Genomic DNA, 24,537 nt, shown 5'->3' with positions numbered 1-24,537 from the left:
TCCAAAGTCATCTGTTTCCAGAGGTCCAGCATCATACATAAGGACCTAGGTATCTTTTGCTTTGTTGATCTTTTTAATTCTAGTGTAGAGGAATCAGGTTTCCTTTTCCTTGATCTTGACTAGTGCTGGCATGATAAAAAGCACCAGGAAGGGACCATTCCACTTAGGTTCCAATAGCCTTTGTACCAGGTCTGTATGAAGATCTGACATTTTAGGGCATGGTTGTCCGAAAGTGGCATTCCTGTGAAAGGAGGACAATTGACATTACAAAGATATCTCCTCTTCCTCAAGTCCTCTCCCCAACAGTGAAGAAGAACAGAGAAGAGAAAAAGAAGATAAGGATAAAAGGAGTTTGACAAAAAAGATTCTGAATAATGAAAGCTTCAGTTTTACCTTTGTGGAGGTCCTAGGAGAAAATAATGCTAATGGAAGGACTTGTAGCCATTTTAATCATGTATTCTAACAAATATTAGTTAGTTTGCTATTTTGTGGGGGAAGGAGGAGAGAATTGAAAGTAATCACATTAAGTGACTTCTCTAGGGTCAAACAGCTAATAAGTAGCTTCAGCAGAATTTGAACTCACTTCTTCTAACTCAAGGGTTGATACTCTATGCACTGTATCACCTAGCAGACCTTAATTTTATTTTGATTGATTCATTTTCTCTACTTGTCTTCAAGACGAGAAGTGATAGGATGTGTATCATTTCTATTGCATTCCTATTTTCTTGGTAAATTTTTGAGTAATGCTGCCAGTGAAGAATGTCTTCTGGTTGCTTTCAATGAATGATTTTTTTTAAATTTTTATTTAATAATTACTTTATATTGACAGAATCCATGCCAGGGTAATTTTTTTACAACATTTTTACAATGTTTTACAACATTATCCCTTGCACTCGTTTCTGTACCGATTTTTCCCCTCCCTCCCTCCATCCCCTCCCCTAGATGGCAAGCAGTCCTATATATGTTGGATATGTTGCAGTATATCCTAGATACAATATATGTTTGCAGAACCGAACAGTTCTCTTGTTGCACAGGGAGAATTGGATTCAGAAGACATAAATAACCCAGGAAGAAAAACAAAAATGCAGATAGTTCACATTCGTTTCCCAGTGTTCTTTCTTTGGGTGTAGCTGCTTCTGTCCGTCATTTATCAATTGAAACTCAGTTAGGTCTCTTTGTCAAAGAAATCCACTTCCATCAAAATATGTCCTCATACAATATCGTTGTCGAAGTATATAATGATCTCCTGGTTCTGTTCATTTCACTTAGCATCAGTTCATGTAAGTCTCGCCAGTCCTCTCTGTATTCATCTTGTTGGTCATTTCTTACAGAACAATAATATTCCATAACATTCATATACTACAATTTACCCAGCCATTCTCCAATTGATGGGCATCCATTCATTTTCCAGTTTCTAGCCACTACAAACAGGGCTGCTACAAACATTTTGGCACATACAGGTCCCTTTCCCTTCTTTAGTATTTCTTTGGGATATAAGCCCAATAGAAATACTGCTGGATCAAAGGGTATGCACAATTTGATAACTTTTGGGGCATAATTCCATATTGTTCTCCAGAATGGTTGGATTCGTTCACAACTCCACCAACAATGCATCAGTGTCCCAGTTTTCCCGCATCCCCTCCAACATTCATCATTATTTTTTCCTGTAATCTTAGCCAATCTGACAGGTGTGTAGTGGTATCTGAGTTGTCTTAATTTGCATTTCTCTGATCAATAATGATTTGGAACACTCTTTCATATGAGTGGTAGTTGTTTCAATTTCATCCTCTGAAAATTGTCTGTTCATTATCCTTTGACCATTTATCAATTGGAGAATGGCTTGATTTCTTATAAATTTGAGTCAGTTCTCTATATATTTTGGAAATGAGGCCTTTATCAGAACCTTTAACTGTGAAGATGTTTTCCCAGTTTGTTGCTTCCCTTCTAATCTTGTTTGCATTAGTTTTATTTGTACAAAGGCTTTTTAATTTGATGCAATCAAAATTTTCTATTTTGTGATCAGTAATGGTCTCTAGTTCATCTCTGGTCACAAATTTCTTTCTCCTCCACAAGTCTGAGAGATAAACTATCCTGTTCCTCTAATTTATTTATAATCTCGTTCTTTATGCCTAGGTCATGGACCCATTTTGATCTTATCTTGGTATATGGTGTTAAGTGTGGGTCCATGCCTAATTTCTGCCATACTCATTTCCAATTATCCCAGCAGTTTTTATCAAATAATGAATTCTTTTCCCAGAAGTTAGGGGCTTTGGGTTTGTCAAACACTAGATTGCTATAATTGACTATTCTGTCTTGTGAGCCTAGCCTTTTCCACTGATCCACTAATCTATTTCTTAGCCAATACCAAATGGTTTTGGTGACTGCTGCTTTATAATATAATTTTAGATCAGGTACAGCTAGGCCACCTTCATTTGATTTTTTTTTTCATTAATTCCCTTGAGATTCTCGACTTTTTATTGTTCCATATGAATTTTGTTGTTATTTTTTCTAGATCATTAAAATATTTTCTTGGAAGTCTGATTGGTATAGCACTAAATAAATAGATTAGTTTAGGGAGTATTGTCATCTTTATTATGTTTGCTCGGCCAATCCAAGAGCACTTAATATTTTTCCAATTATTTAAGTCTGACTTTATTTGTGTGGAGACTTTTTTATAATTTTGCTCATATAATTCCTGACTTTCCTTTGGTAGATAGATTCCCAAATATTTTATGGTATCAACAGTTATTCTGAATGGAATTTCTCTTTGTATCTCTTGCTGTTGGATTTTGGTGGTGATGTATAAAAATGCTGAGGATTTATGGGGATTTATTTTGTAGCCAGCTACTTTACTAAAATTATGAATTATTTCTAATAGCTTTTTAGTAGAATATCTGGGGTTCTCTAGGTACACCATCATATCATCTGCAAAGAGTGATAGTTTGGTTTCCTCATTGCCTACTCTAATTCCTTTAATATCTTTCTCAACTCTTATTGCCGAGGCTAGTGTTTCTAATACGATATTAAATAATAATGGTGATAGTGGGCAACCTTGCTTCACTCCAGATCTTACTGGGAAAGGTTCCAGTTTTTCCCCATTGCATATGATGCTTACTGATGGTTTTAAATATATGCTCCTGACTATTTTAAGGAAAAGTCCATTTATTCCTATGCTCTCAAGTGTTTTTATTAGGAATGGATGTTGGATTTTATCAAATGCTTTTTCTGCATCTATTGAGATGATCATATGGTTTTTGTTTGTTTGGTTATTGATATAGTCAATTATGCTAATAGTTTTCCTAATATTGAACCAGCCCTGCATTCCTGGTATAAATCCTACTTGGTCATAGTGTATTATCCTGGGGATGATTTTCTGTAACCTTTTTGCTAATATTTTATTTAAGATTTTAGCATCAATATTCATTAAGGAGATTGGTCTATAATTTTCTTTCTCTGTTTTCAGCCTACCTGGTTTAGGTATCAGTACCATGTCTGTGTCATAAAAGGAGTTTGGTAGGACACCTTTAATCCCTATTTTTTCAAATAGTTTATTTAGCATTGGAGTTCATTGTTCTTTAAATATTTGGTAGAATTCACATGTAAATCCATCTGGTCCTGGGGATTTTTTCTTAGGGAGTTGATTGATAGTTTGTTCTATTTCTTTTTCTGAGATAGGACTGTTTAGGATATTTACTTCTTCCTCTGTTAGTTTGGGCAAGCTATATTTTTGGAGGTATTTTTCTATTTCATTTAAGTTGTCGAATTTATTGGCATAAAATTGGGCAAAGTAACTCCTAATTATTGCTCTAATTTCCTCTTCGTTAGTGGCGAGTTCTCCCTTTTCATTTTTAAGACTAACAATTTGATTTTCCTCTTTCCTTTTTTTAATCAGATTTACTAAGGGTTTGTCTATTTTGTTGGTTTTTTCATAGAACCAACTCTTAGTTTTATTAATTAATTCAATAGTTTTTTTTACTTTCAATTTTTATTGATCTCTCCTTTTATTTTTAGAATTTCAAGTTTATAGTGTTTGACTGGGGGTTTTTAATTTGTTCCTTTTCTAGCATTTTTAGTTGCAAGCCCAATTCATTGACCTTTTCTTTCTCTATTTTATACAAATAGGCCTCTAGAGATATGATATTTCCCCTTATTACCGCTTTGGCTGCATCCCATACATTTTGGTATGATGTCTCATTATTATCATTTTCTTGGGTGAAGTTATTCATTATGTCTATGATTTGCTGTTTGACCCAATCATTCTTTAGTATGAGATTATTTAGTTTCCAATTATTTTTTGGTCTACTTCCTCCTGGCTTTTTGTTGAATGTAATTTCCATTGCATCATGGTCTGAAAAGGATGCATTTACTATTTCTCCCTTACTGCATTTGAGTTTGAGGTTTTTATGTCCTAATATATGGTCAATTTTTGTATAGGTTCCATGAACTGCTGAAAAGAAAGTGTATTCCTTTCTGTCTCCATTACATTTTCTCCAGAGATCTATCATATCTAACTTTTCTAGTATTCTATTTACCTCTTTGACTTCTTTCTTATTTATTTTGTGGTTTGATTTATCTAATTCTGAGAGTGCAAGGTTAAGATCTCCCACTATTATAGTTTTACTGTCTATTTCTTCTTGCAGCTCTCTTAATTTCTCTTTTAAGAATTTAGATGCTACACCACTTGGTGCATATATGTTTAATATAGATAGTGCTTCATTATCCATGCTACCCTTTAGCAAGATATAGTGCCCTTCCTTGTCTCTTTTAATTAGATCAATTTTTGCTTTAGCTTGATCTGAGATCAGGATGCCTACCCCTGCTTTTTTGACTTCACCTGAAGCATAGTAGATTTTGCTCCAACCTTTTACCTTTAACCTGCATGTATCTCCCCGCTTCAGGTGTGTTTCCTTAAACAACATATTGTAGGATTCTGGCTTTTAATCCATTCTGCTAACTGCTTCCTCTTTATGGGGGAGTTTACCCCGTTCACATTTATGGTTAGAATGACCAATTCTGTATTACTTGCCATCTTGTTAACCCCGGTTTATGCTTTTCTCCCTTCTTTCCCCTTTACCCCCCTTCCCAGTATTAAGCTTGTGAGCACCACTTGCTTCTCACAGCCCTCCCTTTTTAGTATCCCTCCCCCCGCCTTAGAGTTCCTTCCCCTATCTTACCCCTCTCCCTCCCAGTTTCCGTATTCCCGTCCACTTAGCTTATTCCTTCCCTTTTCACTTTTCCCTTCTCACTTTACAATGAGGTGGGAGAAGTTTCACCATAGATTGAATATGTCTAAAATTTTTCTCTTAAAGCCAATTCTGAAGGCAGTAAGATACCCACTATATTCATCCCCCTCCATTCTTTCTCTCAGATATAATAGGTTTCCTATGCCTCTTCATGAGATGTACTACCCCCACTTTACCCTTTTTCTGGTACAATGTCCTTTCCACATCAGTTTCTAGAACAAGGTATACATGTATTCTTTATACATCTTTATAGCCAAAATATAGTTCCCAAGATTAATCTTTACCTTTTTAGAATTCTCTTGAGTTCTATATTTGTAGATCAAATTTTTTGTTAAGTTCTGGCTTTTTCATCAAAAATAGGTGAAATTTGCTTACTTCGTTGAATGTCCATCTTCTTCCCTGGAAAAAGATGCTCATTCTAACTGAGTAAGTTATTTTTGGTTGCATACCAAGTTCCTTAGCCTTTTGGAATATCAAGTTCCAGGCCCTTCGATCTTTTAGTGTGGATGCTGCCAGATCCTGGGTGATCCTTATTGTGGCTCCTTGATACTTGAATTGGGTTTTTTTTGCTGCTTGCAGTATTTTTTCCTTCGTCTGAGGGTTCTGGCATTTGGCCACTATATTCCTTGGTGTTTTGATTTTAGGATCCCTTTCAGTGGGTGATCGATGAATTCTTTCAATATTTATTTTTTCCTCTGTTCCTATGACTTCTGGGCAGTTCTCTTTGATAATTTCCTGGAAAATAGTGTCCAGGCTCTTTTTTTCATCATGCTTTTCTGGGAGTCCAATGATTCTCAGATTGTCTCCCCTGGATTTGTTTTCCAGGTCTGTTGTCTTCCCCAGAAGGTATTTCACATTCTTTTCCATTGTTTGATTTTTTTGGATTTGCTTGACTGATTCTTCTTGTCTCCTCGAGTCATTCAATTCCAATTGTTCGATTCTGATTTTCAGTGAAGTATTTTCTTCACGCATTCTTTTAAAATCTTTTTCTAATTGTCCCATTGAGTTCTTTTGTTCTGTGGAATTTTTTTTCCATTTTGCCAATTTTGTTTTTTAGAGAGCTATTTTCTGTTTCCAGTTCACCAATCCTATTTTTCAAGGATTTTATTTCTTTATCCACTCTCTCTTTAACTGACTTCTCCAGGCTCTTTTGCCATTTTTCTTCTAGCTCCCTTGTGAGAGCCTTTTTAATTTCCTCCATGAGATTCATCTGTGGTGAGGAACAGATGATCTCCTCCTTTGGGGATTCACCTGGAGACTGTCTGTTTTTAGTCTCCTCAGGATTTAGAGTCTGCTCTCTATCTGTATAGAAGCTGTCAAGGGTTAAAGTCCTCTTCAGTTTCTTGCTCATTCTGTCTAATAATCAAAGACAAACTAGCAAAGAAAAGAAGAAAAACCTGGTGTGTTTCTTTGGGGGAGGGGCTGGGTGGTGTTACCGAGCTTCCTCTACAGACTGGGGGGGGGGGGGGGGGGGAGTAGCAGTGAGGCACTAGCCCGACTGTGCTGCGCCTGCGCTCTGAAATCCCAGAGCGTGCTGAGTCACTGGGAGGGGAGGGGGGAAAGGGTGGCCAGGTCCCGAGAGACTCCAGCTGTTTGGGGTTGTATTCTTTACCTCCGGTGTTTTTAGCTTCTCTGCTGGGCTGCTGACTTGCTGCCAGGGCAAAGTATCCAGTCCTGTAATGGGAGCTCTCCCCACAGAGACAGCTGTGATCACTCCCCACCCCCTCTCCAGTCTGCTCCCGTGCTCTCACTGCCGCTGCCCGCCGCCTGCGCCCGATCTAAAACCGTCCCAGCCCTCGCGCAAAAACAGACCTTTCTTGGCGAATCTCAAGGATGGCTTCTCTTGGTAACTATTTGTGGGTTTTTTTTCAGTCAAGCATTAATTCAGAGCCTTGTAATGAAATGGATAGTGAGAGAAAGCGCGGAGCTACACAGCTATGTGCCTCCTCTCCGCCATCTTAACCGGAAGTCCAATGATTTTTTTTTTTTTAAATGACTTTCTATTATTGTAACCATATGGCTTAGAAATTTTTCAGGTCAACATTTGAGTTGATCTACCAGGAAGAAAAGATTTCTATAACTCTTGCATTTGGACATATTTGCAAAATATATCTGAAGTATGAAAAAGGGGTAAAAACTCAAAGGCAATGTCTTGATTTCCCTCTTTGATTGTGATGAAACCACACAAAGCACAACTGCACCACTCATTTAACCTCTTGAAATACTACAGGAACAAACTATACAAGAATTTATGAGAATGTACCAAAAATAATAGTTTTAACTGCAAAATAATTAAAACAATTTAGAGGCCATTAGAGATATGATTTATGAATAGAATGAAATATTTCACCATAAGAAACAAAGAACTTAAAGAATTCAGAGAAATGCAGTCAACTCTGATAAATATATGGAAAGCAAATTGTTCGAATATTATAAAATTTCCAAAATGTTCTTATAGGAATGATAGATTATTGAGAAGTAAAGATGTTAATTTTTTTAGAAAATAAATGAATCAGTAAATAGAGCACCAGCCCTAGAGTCATGAGGATTTAAATTCAAATCCAATATTAGACACTTGATACTTACTAGCTATGTGATTCTGATTATGTCATTTATCTCTAATTGCCTTGCACAATGAATCAATCAGATAGTATGAGTCCCTTTTCATCAATATTCTTTTTCAGAGCTCCATTTATCCATCTTTTTTTCCCTACATACTTTTTATGATTATAGCTAGCTCTTAAGTAGTCTATCAGTATTTTGGTTGCTACAGCACTAATTCTCTAAATTAATTTTGGAAGCATTAACACGTCCAATTTTATGATATTCAGGGGACATTTTCCCATTTGTCCATAGGGCAATAACATGAAAAACAAAATCAAAAGATGGGAAAAAACAGATGAAAATGCAAAATAATATAGCAAAAACAAGTGATTTGGAAAACAGACTGAAAAAAAAATTTAAGAATCATTGGACCACCTAAAAGCCATGATCAAAAAAACAAAAATAAAAATAACCTTGACATGGTATTTCAAGAAATTTTAAAAGAAAACTGCTAAGATCTCTCAGAACTAGAGGTCATATAAATACAGAAAGAATTCAATAGTCACTCTCTGACAGAAACCCCAAAATCAAAATTCAAAGGCATTATAATCAAAACCCAGATCTTCCAGATCAAAGAAAAATTACTAGAACCAAGCAAAATGAAAAAATTCAAATACTGAGGAGCCACAGTCAGTAACATGCATAATTTAGTAGTCACCACCATAAAGGAACAGAGAGGTACCACTTCATATGTCTCAGACTGGCTAAGGTAACAAGAAAAGATAACGATGAATGTTGGGGGGATGTGGAAAAACTGGGAAATTAATGTATTGTTCATGGAGTTATGAAATGATCCAACTATTCTGGAGAGCAATTTGGAACTTTGTCCAAAAGGCTATAAAACTGTCCACACCCTTTATTCCACCCTTTGATTTGGTCTGTATCCCAAAGATATCATAACAGAGGGAAAAAGACCCACATGTGGAAAAATGTTTGTAGCAGTCCTTTTTGTTGTAGCAAGGAACTGGAAATTGAATGGATGTCGCTCAATTGGGGAATGGCTGAATAAGTTATAGCATACGAATGTAATGGAACATCATTGTTCTGTAAGAAATGATGAGCAGGCTAATTTCAGAAAAGCCTAGAAAAACTTATAAATTAATGCTGAGTGAAATGGGCAGAACTAAGAGAATACTGTGCATAGTAACAAGATTAAGTGATAATCAATTGTGATGGACTTGGCTCTTTTCAATAATGAGGTAATTCAAGGAAATTCCAATAGACTTGTGATTAAAAGTGCCATCCATATCCAGAGAGAACTATGGAGACTGAATGTAGATCAAAGCATAGCATTTTCACCTTTTTTGCTGTTGTTTATTTGCTTTTTTCCCCCTTTCTTGTTTTTTACCTTTTGATCTGATATTTTTGTGCAGCATGATGACTATGGCAATATGTTTAAAAGAACTGTAAAAGTTTAACCCATATCAGATTGCTTGTTGTCTTGGGAAAGGGAAAGGGAAGAGCAGAAGGAGAAAGATTTAGAACACAAGATTTTGCAAAAGTGAATGTTGAAAAGTATCTTTGCAAGTATTTGGAAAAACAAATAAATTTGTTTTGTTTTTTCTTTTTCATAGTTTATCTTTTTTTGATTCTTCTTTTACAACATGACTAAAATGGAAATATGTTTAACATAACCTGTAAATGTATAACTTCTATATCAGATTGCTTGCTGTCTGGGAAAGGAAGGGAAGAAGAGAAGAATTTGGAACTCAAAATTTTACAAACATAAATGCTGAAAACTATCTTTACACATAAATGGGAGGAAAAGTCTATTAAGTAGAAAAATTTATATAATATTCAAAAGCAGAATGGAGAGAGAGATAAAGGAAGAAGGAAAATTAGAAGAATGTTAGATTAAAAAAAAAAACAATTAGTCCTAAGCAAAACAAAACTAAAAGAATTTACAAAAATATTTTGCTCTTTTTGTCCTGGCAAACAACTGGAAACTAAGAGAATTGGGAAAGGGTAAACAAATTATGGTATATAAATGTGATAATATTGTGCTATAAGATATGATTTAGACAATGATTCCAGAAAAAAAACGGGGAAGATTTGTATGAATTAACATAAAATGAAATGAACAAAATCAGAATAATTTATATAATGATAACAATATTGTAAAGACAAATAACTCGGAAAAGCTTAAGAACTCCGATAAGTGTAATGACCAACTAGGATTCCAGAGAACTCATGATGAAAACACTGTTTATCTCCTAATAGAGGTAAAAAGGCTCATGGTAAAGAATAAGATATGTAAGTATTTTTAGTTTTTTCTTTTTGACATAGCCAATGCAAACAGAAGTCATTATCTTTAGAATAAAAAAAAATTTGAATAAAATCAAAAAATTGAAAAATTTCAAAATTTGAAATATCTGATTATCAAAAATGACCAGGAAAGCAGATAAAGGAGAGATAATTTAAGAATCATTTAGACACTATATTTTAAACTTACACAGCATATTTTAACAGTAAATTAAAATTATCACATATCAATTAGAACCAGAAGACAACAAAGTGAAAATAAAAAGAACCCAATCATTTCCTACCAAGAACTCCAAAATTAAAATAGCAACACTTGAAAATAGATTGAATACGAAGGATTTAATATATATGCAACAGAAGTCAAAGATGACACCAAGGTTAATAAGCCTAAATGATTTGCAGGATAAGGAAGTACTTAATGGAGCTACCACTGGATACTTTCTTTTTTTCTGAGTAGAAGTATATAATATAGTCTTACTTACATGGGCAAGGAGAGATTAAATAAATTGCCCAGAGTAAAATCAAAACTGTGTAACAATGTATAAGTGTTGTTGTTACATTATAAACTATTCTCCTGATTTTACTCATTTTGTTCTGTATCAGTCCATTCAAGTACAATTCTATTTTGGAGATGTTGAATTTCAAATGTCTATTTTACTTCCAATTTAAGATGTCCAGGAGCCATTTGGTGATATGAAACTAGAATTCAGCAGAAAGGCTAGAATTGGATACATCAAACTAGGAAACATCAGGATAGAAATCACAATTAAACTCACAAAAGCTGATGAAATCATTAAGCAAGATGTAATTATTAATCAAAATATAATGGACTATTCAATAAAGAAATAAGGAAAATTAGACAGAATTATATCTGATAAAAATCTACCATAATACCCATTCCCAAATGAAGGAATAAATCAAATGACAATTTTAGGAATAGAAAATGTTAACTTGTTAGTACACAAATATTCACTTTCTATTAAATAGAGAATACAAATTAAAAAGATAAGATATCAGAATGCATAAAATTGGCAAACAGAAGGAAACAATAAAATTCTCTCGTCAGGACTTTGGATAAATAACTTTCATCAATTGTTGGCTGGCTTATAAAGAGCTGAAGCTTTGGGGAGACAAAAACTGACACCCTTTAACTCTTTGATCAATTTATATTACTCACTGGATTTGAAAAATTAATTCATCAATGAAATTAAAAGTCCTGAGAATCCATAAAAAGCACACTTTAAAATGCCAATAAGTTGTGAGCATTCAATAAAGAACAATTTGGTGAGATTTCCATCTTTTGTTCAGTTGCAATATTTTTCATATTCAAAAAAAATTACTGTGCAATAGTCTTGTCACAAGCCAAACTTTGTGCAAGTTCATATTACTTCCTTTGTTTTTTACTATTTTGAAAGGCAAGAATTCCAATAATCTTCTGTCATTCTTAATGGTTTGCAAATGAGCTTGTATTCCAAATGGAAAATGAGGGACAGCATATAAAGCTTAAAACAATTACCAAAAAATATCAAAAGAACTAGATTAACATCTCTATTATTCATAGTACTCTTCTATTAAAAAACTTAAAGCTATATTACAGATAAAGAATCACATAAGATGAGATGTTACAACTGATTCATCCTTTATACTGGTGGTAGAAGTATTCCGATGCATGAGTACTTCAGTTGAAATATAAAAGTTTAAAAATCACATACATTTGTTAAAAGAAAAAAGGTATTATATCCTTTAAACTATAAAACATTTTAAAGTATTTAATTATAACTCTATACTATTATGCAGCATATAGCATTTAACTTAAAACAAATATAAAAGCAGTTATCTAAACTTACCCAAAACTTTTCTACTTCTTTCCACAGCTGTTCTTCGTGTTTGCTCAAACATGGCTTCCAAGTCAAATGTCCTTGCTTTCTTTCCTAAAATGGAGAGGGATGGACGACAGACACAATTGATAATGCATAGTGTACAAAATTTTTGATTTATTAGTCTAACTTGTAGCACAGACATGACCACAATATATCACAACAGTGTTCAATATACAATGGATGTCCTTTTAGCCTTCAATTATCATTTCTTTAACCTAGAAATCCTGGTCCTGCTGTGTGAAAGATTAAGTGTGGGGATAACTTTGTGTCAGTATGCCTGTTTTAAGAGGAAGAAGAGGGAAAGCAGCAATTATGTCCCTGAATTAAAGAACTTAAGAACCACTCCTTTGAGGAGTCAAAAAAAAAAAAAAACCAACAACAACAAAAATAAAACAACCTAAGTACATATGTAATGAGAATAGCAAATTACCTACTTCATAGGATTGTTATATGCCTCAAATGAGTTAAATGTATGTCAAGAATATACATACTTTAAGGCACTCTATTTAGTTACAATGCCCTATGTTCAGACATCTTCAGAGGCTTTAGACTCCACATAGGTAAACAAAAATAGGGAGGACAGGAGATGAGTCAGAAAGGAAAATAATCTTTTGGCAAAATATCTTATATTGTTGTTTGTGCAACATGATAGTACTGAGAAAATATAAGTGTAGTTGTCATAGTAATGACACTTCTGTTGCTAATTGATAATTGAACATAGTAATAGTACTTTGGTACTTCTGTTACCAAAAGCAAGAGAGGCATAATGAAACAGGAAGACACAAGTTCAAGTCTAACTTGTGACACATACTGGCTCTATGACCCTAATCATTTAAAATCTTAATGCCTTAAGCCAATATTTTAAGACTATAAGTTTGCAAAAAAGTTATTAATTTGCTTTAGCGGATCTAATTTCCTTATTGATAGTTCCTTATACCAATGAAATTGTAGGACTAATGCAAATAATAGTACTGTTGTACTGAAGTAGTCAATACTGATCCACTAATATTGTATAAGAATTTAGAGGAGTTTTTCAATCACAGCACAAAGATCATTCAGTGCCACCTCTTAGCCAATGCATGATTTTAAACACAATACCATAGCCATAAAGCACCTTTGCTCTTTTATTTTTTCTTTTAGTTACTTTTGGAAACAATGGCATACACACACACACACACAAATATATATATATATTTGTGTGTGTGTGTGTATATATGTATAGATAGATATAGATATATGTGTGTATACACACACACACAAATATATACATATGTGGATATTTGGATGTGGAGTCTTTGTCTTTTGCCATGAAAAAAAGAAAAAAGGTGAAAGTTATATATATATGTATGTGTGTGTGTGTGTGTGTATATATACTTGTATATGTGTGCAAGTATGTATGCATATATACAAATACATAATAGCTACTAGCAAAGTGCTTAGCACTTAACAAATATTTGCTGATAGCATGGAAATGTTTTGCATGATTTCACATGTATAATTTATATTATGTTCTTTGCCTTTGCAATGGGTTTCAAAGGAGGGAGAAAGATAATTTGGAACTCTTTTTTTAAGTGAATGTGAAAAATAATAAATTTTGTGGAAATAAAAAATAAACATTTGTTGATTAATGTCAAACACATACATACTCATAGTAAATATGCATTTCCCCTTACGACCAGTAAGTGATGGAGTACAGCAGCAATCTATCAATTTTAGTTTTTGTTGCGCTATTCCTTACAAAGATGCCTTTGCCATGTTTAGTCCTCTATTTATTGCCTAGCAGCTGCAACATAGTTATCTATCCACAGCAACCAATGTACATCTCCACTTAGTACCAGAGTTTGCAGAACCTTTCCACCTAAAACCTTGACTCCTTGAATGGAAAGAAACTTAAGCTGTTTCCCCTTCCTGCCGAGTATTCCCCGCATCCCATTCCCAGCTTCTTTCTCCTCCATCTGTTCCTTCCTCTCCCCTTTCTCCCCCTCCTCTTCTTCCTTCTTTCTCCCTTTTCCCTCTCCCGTTCTTTTTTCCTTTCTTCCCTCTCCTCCTTCTCTTCCTGCCCCCGCCTCTCTCGCGCCAAAGACCGGACAGAAAAGGGGCAGCAGCAGCGAGTTGTCAGGGGGCGCGTGGTCCTGGGGGCTTCGCTGAGGCGTAGACTACAAGGGGAGGAGTCAACACTATCCTGGGGGTCACAAGCACCCGAGCCCTCAAGGCCGCTCTTCCTCCCCGGGCTGTCCTGCAGCGCCGCCCCATCTCCGGCGCTCTGAACTCACCAAATCCGGTGAAACCCATGGTGGAAGCCAACTCCGGATCGGCAGTCGGCGCGTCTGTGCCTGTGAAGTAAGAAGGGAGGGAGAATGGAACTTCGTTAGGACATATATGTCAATCCCAGGCCGCCCCTGCTTCCCGTCCAGAGACCGAACCCACCATCGCCGCCTGTAGAGGATTCCATGCTGGCTGCCCGGACAGGTATAGTCGTAAATCCCAACACACTCTCCCAACTCTGAGCAGCCGGGCGGAAGTGTCTTCGCAGCTGGGCGGAAGCGTCGCCAGAAACCAGGAAATGACGCACATGTCCTAAGAACGAGACCCGCGATTCCGGCCACAACGCCGTCCTGGCGGAAGCGACGAATAATAAAAGTCTCCGCACTTAACAGTGTTCTGGGATCTGCAGATAGAAAAGCAGTCGCGGAGTAAGCCCTTGCTCTCGGAAAGCTGACATTCTTTCGCTAGATCCTACGTGTACTTATGTGTATAAGTATATGCAGAATAAATTGTAATATGGGAGGAGCGGATCAAGAAAGACTCGTCTGTTGGGCCGAGATCCATGAGGCCGAGTGTGGGAAGGACAAGCATTCCAAGCAAGGCTCAGAGATGGGAATGAGGCGCCGGAGGAATTTGAAAGCGTGAATGTGGAGTCAATAAGGGGAATTAAATATAATGAAGTTGGAAAAATGTTTGGACTAAGTCGTGAAGCTCTAAAAACCAGAGCGGAGTTTACCACACACAGCTTTCCGGGGTGTCAACTCCATTTCCCGACCCGTCCCTTTGTCCGTGGAATCCCTCTCTTTTCAGCTACCTTTTATGTATTGTCTATCCCATTCATTCCCATTATATTGTATTGTGTATTGTGTACGGTCTAACCCAGATATAGTGTAAGCTTCTGGAGAGCAATTACTTGCTATTTGTATCGCTAGAGATTCGCGCAGCGCCTAGCACAGAGTAAGTGCTTAATCAATATCCTTATTGAGTAAGAAGAAAGAATATGAGGAATATAACGTTCTCAGCTATTTGGGCTACGGATTGACATGAGAAGAGATTTGTGATAAGGAGTAAAGTTACAATGCCATTGTAGTCCATCCACGAAGGCAGAAATGAGAGTGATCACTGTATCAAAGGAAGTTAAATGGAGACAGTAGTCTTGGCTTTTTGGTTTTGTGCAAAACCTTTTTAATTTAATGTAATCAAAATTATCCATTTTATAACTTATGTTTTCTATCTTGTCTGGTTATAAATTCTTTCCTTATATACAGATTTGACAGGCAAACTATTCCATGCTCCCCCTTAATTTGCTTATGCTCACACCCTTGTATTTAAATCATGGACTCATGATTTAAGTATGTGTCTTAGTATGTGTCAGAATGTAAATGGCAAGATCTGACAGATGCTTAGTTTTGTAGGGTCATCCCAACACTAAACTGAAAACCATGATTTTGTTTATTCTGGACCTATTATTTTATCTGTATAGGGAAGTCTCAATTGAGGAAATTCTTCACCACAGCTGATCAGTGATCCTAACGAATTGCCTAGAGCACTGACTGATTTGCCCAGTCACATTTCTTGTATGTGACAAGTCTTGAATCTAGGTCTTCTTTTTGGTCTGCTCTTTTTCCACTCTATAACACAGATTCTCCACGATCATATTATTTAAAATTACAGTAATGTGAAAATAAGTAGCCTTATTTTTATGAGACTCTTAAGTCTTTGAGGGAAGCAGTACAAGCATTATTATACTTATTTTGCAGATGAGGAAACAGACGCCAGGCGGTAAATTAATTTGTTTTAAGTCACATAATTGACAAAGATCATTTAGAATCAAGTTCAATTTCTCAAAATGCCCTTTATGTTTGGATTATAAATGATAAAGCTAAGGTTTTTGAATTTCTATTTCATTTTAAAAGGGGTCATTTCAGAGGATTTTTTTTAAGTCATTTAATACATATTTGTTAAGTGTTGTGTAACAAGCACTGGATTAGAGAATGAGGGTAATACAAAGATAAAAGATGCAATACAAAGATAAAAGATGCGATACAAACCCACTCCAGCATGTTTGCCAAGAAAATTCCAAAAAGAGGTCACAAAGAGTTGAATGTAACCGAAATGATTGAGCAACAAATAATACAAAAACAAGTTTGAATATGAAGTATGTTAGAGAAGTTTACAATACCAAGAAGTCATAGGAGAAAGATTACTTTCTACTGGAGCTGAAAATCAATATTAAACTTGAGTTTCAGAATAAGTATATGAAAATATTTAATCACAGAAAAATCTGAGGCACAGATGGATTCTGATTGGCCCTAGGCTATCTATACACTTAAGGACCTATCCTTCCTGAAGAGCTAAAATAACCATGCTAACAGTACTTATGAAGGCCACCTCTGAATAAAATTGTGAAATATGGGAAATTTATCATAATTCTCTACTTGCTACACTTTTTCTCACAATATAGATACATTCTTAATTCAATCTAAGACAGAGAAATTCGGAGACAACAAAGATGGTACTACCACCTTCACCATTTGTTAAGTAAGCTTCTATGAGGAACAAAATATCATCCATACTGTTAAGTACAAAGATACTAGGAAAAAAATATGAGGAAGTGAAAATGATTTGGAAAGTGAATAAATAAGCTTTCATAAATAAATATATAATATGTCACATCTTCAAAGTATGAGATCCCATTGTGTTTGTTGACTACAAAAAAAAATGCATTTGATTCCACAGAGCAAAATACTACTTAAAGCTGCATAAAGTTTTTAAAAGGCTTCCTTCAAACAAAAAGGCTTTCATACATACATTAAAATTATACAATATTCCTCAAAAGGTACAACAGAAATAAAGTTCAGTTATGCCACTGTTACTAATATAAAGCAAGATATGAAAAAGACATTCTTATGAAAGATATTTACCACTGTCATGAAAAGTACCTAATGCAGAATCCAAATCAATTATGGTAATCTACAAATTATGAAGTCTTCCAGATACTGTTTTACATCAGTCATTAAATATTTCAAAGCCTTAAATTTAATTTATAATGCCTCAAAAAATTTGAATTTGACTCTGAATTCAAGAAAAAAAACAAGGATGCCTGTTGTCCAGACTGCAGCAGACAAATGGATCTTTACTACCTTTACAACTAGTCCATCATCTAATTTTGGAAAAAAATTTCAATTGGATAATGACATGGGCACAGAACTGACAATGAAGAAGAAAAGCAAACTGAATTCTGGAATAGTGTACAATATTACATGATAACTAAAAATAAAATTATCCATGAGATTTAAGAGGGAAGGACATTCAAAGAAAATACCATGGAAAAGGTGATATTTGAATTAAACCTAAAAGTATGTTTGAGAACTCACTGGATGAAGGAGGAATGACACATTCAAGAATGTGTATAACAAGGATTCCCTTAAGTTTTCCTTGGGGTCCTGGCTTTTTGGTACTTTTTTCAGTATACAGTGTTTTTTATTATCACTTATACAAATCCCAACCAGTACAACAGAGAGAAAAGAGAAAAAAAATTGATAGAAAATCTTAGAACTCACCTGTAGTTTTGGTGCCATTATATAGAAAATCCAGCAAAAAAAAAAAAAAAAAATGCCAAAATGTCAGAACAGTAGTGGGAGAAACAAGAGAAAGCAGTGTCACAAAAACTCAGAGAATATATTGGAGGAAAGGGAAGTCAACAATGTGAAATGCTGCCTAGAAGTCAATATGAATGAAGAATGAGAAAAAAGCAATCAGATTTGGCAATTAAGAAATCAGTAGTATGGAGACAAGTTTTCAATTCAATATAAAATGCCAAAAAGTGAGTGTCAGTAGAATAAATAGAGGCAACAAATATAGATAGCTTTGTCTAGGATTATTACCAATAATAAAACTAGGTTATAGACAACAGAAAAAACATATATACATACTACAATAATGCTTAATGATCTGAAAGGGCTCTTACATGAGACCAAATGCCTACAGATATTGATAAATCTATCTGAATCCTTTGTTCAATAATTAACACTCACTATCCCTATACCAGTGATCCTTAACTCCAGCTTTCATTATTCAGACTCTCTCTGTCCCATATTGCCTGTCCCCTTCTTCCCAACCTTATCCCAACCTCTCCTCTGACCAATGTCTTACTTTAAAGCTACCCTCTTAACACTGTTTTTTAGGATTGCTGTTCCATTATTAATAAACTTGGTTCAAATTAAGCCCTTTCCTTTCCTGTTTCTTCCATCATGCACTGAGATCTGAGTCCCTCCTGGTGACCTAGCTTCCATAGTCAACTCAAATATCTTGTGTTGCACTTTCATTCATACTCCCAACTTATTGGTCAAGGTGAAAGAGTTGTAATATTCATTCTCTCCATTGTCACTTCCATGTTCTCCATATACTTCTATCACTTAGTAACCTCTCCTCCTTTGAGTTTCATTTAATCCATATTTGCCACCCAATCAAGACTCTGGTAGCTGTTATCTATCAATCATTTCTTCAACAATTTTCAGTGCTTGGTTCACAATCTTTTTTCCTTCATCATTCAGCCCCTGAATTTCCTTATCATTTTCTTTTTCTCCCGTAAATTTCTTTGGTTTTTTTGGCCTTATTTTTAAAATTTCTTATGTAAAGCTTTTTTATTTTCAAAACACATTCACAGATAGTTTCAACATTCACTCTTGCAAAACCTTGTGTTCAAATTTTTTTCTCCCTCCCTTCTCTCCAACTCCTTGGTGACGAGTAATCCAATATATGTTAAACAGGTGCAAATCTTCTATACATACTCCCACAATTATAATGCTGCACTAGAAAAATTAGATGGGGGTGGGGAGGAAGAGAAAGCAAACACCAACCAAAAAAAAAAGTGAAAATACTGTGTTGTGATCCATACTCAGTCCCCATAGTCCTCTCCCTGAGTGCAGATGGCTCTCTTCATCACAAATCCATTGGAACTGGCCTGAATCACTTCGCTGTTGAAAAGAGTCACATCCATCAGAATTGATCATCGTATAATCTTGTTATTGCTATCTCACTAATTTTCAATCTCTCCCTGTCAACTTGTGGTTTCCCTGCTACTTATGTCTCCCCTATTTGCCAAAAAACTTTTACTTGATCTGTCCATACCTATTATTATCCCATGTTTCCTCCCATTTCTGGCCAAATTCCTTTAGAAAGCTATCTGTAATCACTTCTATCATTTCCTCTTCTTTATTCTTGACTTTCTGCAATCTGGTTACCAAATTCATCAAACCACTGAAATGTTTAACTTTTAAACTGATTTTATTTTATAAATCTAATCCCCTTTTCTTGATCTTTATTCTTCTTGACCTCTCTGTAACCTTTAACCTATGGGTTACCTTCTTTTCCTTGATACTTTTTTCTTTCTAGTTTTCATGACATTCCATTTTTCTCCTATCTGTCTGTTGTTTCAACAGCGATATCCAGATAATGTCCACTAATGGTGGATGTCCCCCACAGCTCTGTCCTGGGTCCACATCTTCTGTACTATTTCTTTTGGTGATCTCATCAGCTCCCAGAGATTCAAATATCAAGCTCTACACAGATGATTTTGATAGCTATTTTGTTCTCCTGACCTCCAATTACCTATTACACATCTCAAACTGGTTGTCTCATAAACATCTTAAACCCACATATTCAAAACTGAATTCATTATCTTTCCCTCAAATCCTTCCTTGTCATCAATTCCTTATTACTATCAAGAGTAATACTATTCTCACCTTCAATCTACTTGAAAGTCTGGTCAATTTCACCTTCATTATAGCTCTAATATGAGCTTTGACACATTTACTAGCCCTTCTAATAAACGTTATCTTCTTTGGAGAATTGCCTCAGTTTATCCTTTTGTTCAATTTCACCTACAACAGTTCCCTCTTCTTACTCAGAAATCCAGTGACACTCACTTATTGCAGTTCTTCCAATGAGATATTACAGCTCCCAGCTCCATGCAGTTTTCCTGGGTATTTCCCATATCTAGAACTCTCTCCCTTCTCATTTTTGCCTCCTAGCTTTTCTGTCTTCCTTCAAATACCAGTGAAATTGTATTATTCTGCAAGAAGTTTTTCTTGGTCCTGCATAATCTTAACATCTCTTTGTAGAGTATTTCTAATTTATCATATGTGGTATATATATGTGTGTACAAAATTTATACATAATTGCTATGTCCTTCATTATTATTTCCTCCATTAAACTATGAGCTAGAGATGGCCCTGGATGAAACGGGAGACCTTTTTAAGCTAAGGTCTTCAACAGGTCTCAGTTTGAGAACACCTCCATTTAGTGATTAAAGCTAGGTAGCAATTGAGGCAAAGAATCTTTTCTTTTACCTAGTGCAAAACAACAACAACAACAACAAAATCTAAATAATTAAAAAAAATCTGGGAGGGGAAGACCCTCACAGTTTCTGGAAAAAAACAGAAATGATAAAAATAACAATCATTTCTGCTTGCTGATTGTAAAAAAGCATGACATGTAAATTTGTTGTCCTAAGAAAAATCAATGAAGCCTTGGAGAAGGCAAATGTCATGAATGATCTACTAACTAGATTATCAGTCCATGGTCATCAGGGATCAAATCATATACACTAGTATCAGTTCTGCCCAGACCAGTGGGGTTTAAGGAGAAGATCTAAATACCTAGATGTGGTTTTGGATAGGGAAAAAAAAGAGTCAATCTGGAGTATAGCTCTTGGGTTATACACCACTATACAACCACTGGTTACGCACCATTATAATCTATTATTCCCTTTCCCTTTGTTCTTGATAAAGAATCAACCAGCAACTAAGATAGTAGAGATGTAATCTTGATAGACAATGGAAGTGTTCAAAAGAGTACATTACCCAGTTCCTCTAGCTAAAAAGGAGTTGCCTAGAACATTAGAAAAGAAAGCTTGTTTCAGATATGCATTCCATCATTCCATAATGCCCAATGCTTGATGGTGGTATGCATAGTGAAAGACCCATCTAATACTCCAATTTGGGTCCCATTATTGAATCCAGAATACAGTATATTACATTGGCATTAGAAGGATAATCAAGATAGCCAAGATCTTTTTTAAAGGCTGTTATGGGCCAGAATGCTGAAATTCTTACAAGGTACTAAGTGGAATTGATGAGACAATGGTTATCTAGCTTATTATGGTTAAGTATGATTGATTTAATCTTAAAACAAATAATGGTTTCCTAGAGATATAGTGACTGGTTTATACTCAGTGTGGATCATATAAGCAGGGACTGGGAGCCACAGAAGACAAGCATGCTAGAAACTCTCAGAGCCAAGGAGACAGAAATTCATTTCACCTTCAGTTAGGCTCCTGGTGGCTAGCCTGGTCTTCTGCATTTCCCCCACAAAGACCAAGGCAGTCTGAAAGGCTTTCCAGAAATCTGCCCAGCCCCAGGAAAGAGATAATAAAATTTTTGGATTCCCAACAATGGGATTCAGGATAGTTCCAAAGGACTTGTGATGGAGAGTCATCTGCACCCAGAAAGGACTGTGGGGATTGAGTATGGATCACAACACAGTATTTTCACTTTTTTTTTGGTTGTTGCTGCTTGCTTTTTCATTTTTTTCCTTTTTGATCTGTGTGTGTGTGTGTGTGTGTGTGTGTGTGTGTGTGCGCGCGCAGCATGGTAATTGTGGAAATATATATAGAAGAATTCACATGTTTAACATATATTGGATTACTTGCTGTCTAGGAGAGGGGTAGGGGGAAGAGAGGGAGAAAAAAAGTTGGAACACAAGGTTTTACAAGGGTGAATGTTGAATACTATCTATGCATATATTTTGAAAATAAAGCTTTTTTTTTTTTAAGTCAGTCAATAAAACATTAAATCCCCAAGATGTGCCAAGTGCTAGGCATACAAATAAAAATTAAAAAAAAAAAAAAGCATCCCAATCCTCAAGGAGTTTACAAATAATGGAGAAACACAAAAGCTTCTTTTTTTCAGGCGAAAGGGGTGGGGAAAATGAGAGTAGGGAAAATGAGAGTGGAAACACCCAGTATAGAGATGTGATAAGTCTAAAAATTGTGTAGCTGATAGGAAATGGGACAAGACTGCTAAACTCCTTTCTTAAGGAACTTATGGCCTTGCCCTTCCTAAGTACTACTCATTGCTCTGCCCATTGGACTGATCGTTGGCATGAGTGATTTGAACCTAGCTTTTAGGCATCTGGATACTATGGTTCTCCACCACTTGACTATTTTTGATGCAAGAGGTACTATCAATAAAGTAGGACTCTAGGACTGATGATAGGTCCATGTAGCAATGGGTGTGGACAACAGATTACTTTGGATACATCTCTTCCAGTAGGTTAGTCAGTCACTATTCATGCAGTTTATTTACTTTTCTAGGTCTGCATTTTCCTTATACCATTTCCATATAACAACTGATGCCTCTTGAGCCCTCCAAGGCTTATATAATTTGATATTGGGCAAGAACCCATTGGAAAATGGTGATCTTAAGTTTCAGTGTAACTGAAATGTTCCCTCCCAAGTCTCTTTTTCAGTGAAGTCACAGAAACAGGTTAATATTGCTTCTCAAAGAAGGTATAATCAATTACTGCCCACATAAATCCAGAACCCAAGGAATCTTTCTGCCACATTCTATAGTCTCTTGCCTCTAGACTAGATGATTCTTAGTGTTCAGTGGCATCAGTATATGACAAGGGTCCAAATAGAAGAACTTTTAGGATCACCTGATTAGTTCCAACATGCCTATATTCCCCAATTAATCTGTGTAGCATGGCAAATCACAATGTAGAGAAGCCTCATAATGAGCCTTAAGTATAAGATATATTCCTGCTGGTAGCCAAAAAGTAGAAAGAAAGCCCGAGTCTCTTTCTTGGCTCTTGGGGGGTGTTCAAGGCCAGAAAACTATATTTGAGAAATGAATATCAATATTAAACATGTATGTGCCAAATGACATAGCATCTAAATTATTATTTTTTCAATTTTTAAAGCTTTTTATTTTCAAAACATATGCACAGATAATTTGTCAACATTGACTCTTGCATTGCCTTGTGTTTCAGGTTTTCCCCTCTTCCCTCCACCCCCTCCCTAGATAGTAAGCAATCCAACCATATTAAACATGGTAAAATATATGTTAAAACCAATATGTGTAAATATATGTAATTCTCTTGCTGCACAAGAAAAATCAGATCAAAAAGGAAAGTAAATGAGTAGGAAAACTATGCAAGCAAACAACAACAAAGAGTGAGAATGTTATGTTGTGATCCACATTCAGTAACCACAGTCCTCTCTCTGAGTGTAAATGGCTCTTTGTCACAAGATCACTGGAACTGGCATCAATTATCTCATTGTTGGAAAGAGTCACATTCATCAGAATCAATCATTGTATAATATTGAGAACATCTAAATTCTTAAAGAAAAGGTAAATAAGTTATAAGAATATAAGTAAAACTATTAATAATGGGGATCCTCAATTAACTTTTCTCAGATCTAAATAAATAGAAGCAACAAATAAGAAATTAAAGAATTGAATTTTAGAAAAGTTAGATATGCTTGACTCTGGAGAATATTAAATGGGACTAGAAAGCAATATACCTATTTTCTGCTGTGAATGGCACATTGACAAAAAATGGCCGTTTTTAGAGTACAAAAACCTCACAAACATGCAGAAAAACAGAAATAGTAAATGCATCTTTTATAACACAATATTACATTCAATAAAGGATATTTGAAGCAAAAGTAAAAATTGGAATTACATAACTTACTCAAAGTTAAGTAGGTCAAAGAACAATGAAGGGAAGAGAAGGGAGAAGGACTGGTTACCATATTTGACATAGAAAACTTTTTCAGCCTACCTTTCTATGCTTATTTCACATTATTTTCCTTCATGACACCCTATATAAACCAGTCCAACTGGCCTACTTGCTGTTTTCTGTACATGACATTACATCTTCCGCCTCCATTCTTTTGGACTCTTAACAGACTCCTTAGTTAATCTTGGGAACTCAGTTCAAGTGTCTCCTATAGGAAAATCCATCTTATTCTTCAATAACCCCCTCCTCAATTTACTCATTTTTTTCTCATTCAAAGAATAAAATTTCCCCACAACATCGTAAGCTCTATGAAGCAAGAATTGTTCAATTTCTTTCTTTGTCTCACAGCCGTAGCACAGAGGCCGAACATAACATTAAGTTTTGGAACTCTATTCATATTGTTTCCCCATAGACAAACATCTTCAGGGCAAGGGCTACTATTTCTACTTTGTATCATGTTATCGTAATTTTCCAGC

General features: G+C 35.4%; 1 protein-coding gene across 2 annotated transcripts in view; it reads right to left on the bottom strand.

The window, feature by feature from the left end:
• The window catches only part of WDR70 (WD repeat domain 70), a 382,013-nt gene extending 367,479 nt beyond the window's left edge, over positions 1–14,534 (bottom strand). For both annotated transcript variants that reach the window (XM_051990074.1, XM_051990064.1), the window contains exons 1-3: positions 14,417–14,534; positions 14,263–14,322; positions 11,957–12,040 (exon numbers count right to left, since the gene is read on the bottom strand). In XM_051990074.1, coding sequence (XP_051846034.1) covers positions 11,957–12,040; positions 14,263–14,322; positions 14,417–14,441 — 169 coding nt within the window. In that variant the 5' untranslated portion in view covers positions 14,442–14,534. The remainder of the gene's footprint in view (positions 1–11,956; positions 12,041–14,262; positions 14,323–14,416) is intronic.
• Between the last annotated feature and the right edge of the window lie 10,003 nt (positions 14,535–24,537).

Source organism: Antechinus flavipes, chromosome 1 (assembly GCF_016432865.1).
Source record: "Antechinus flavipes isolate AdamAnt ecotype Samford, QLD, Australia chromosome 1, AdamAnt_v2, whole genome shotgun sequence".
In the NCBI taxonomy this organism is placed as follows: domain Eukaryota; kingdom Metazoa; phylum Chordata; class Mammalia; order Dasyuromorphia; family Dasyuridae; genus Antechinus; species Antechinus flavipes.
This window is presented reverse-complemented; position numbering and strand designations above follow the sequence as displayed.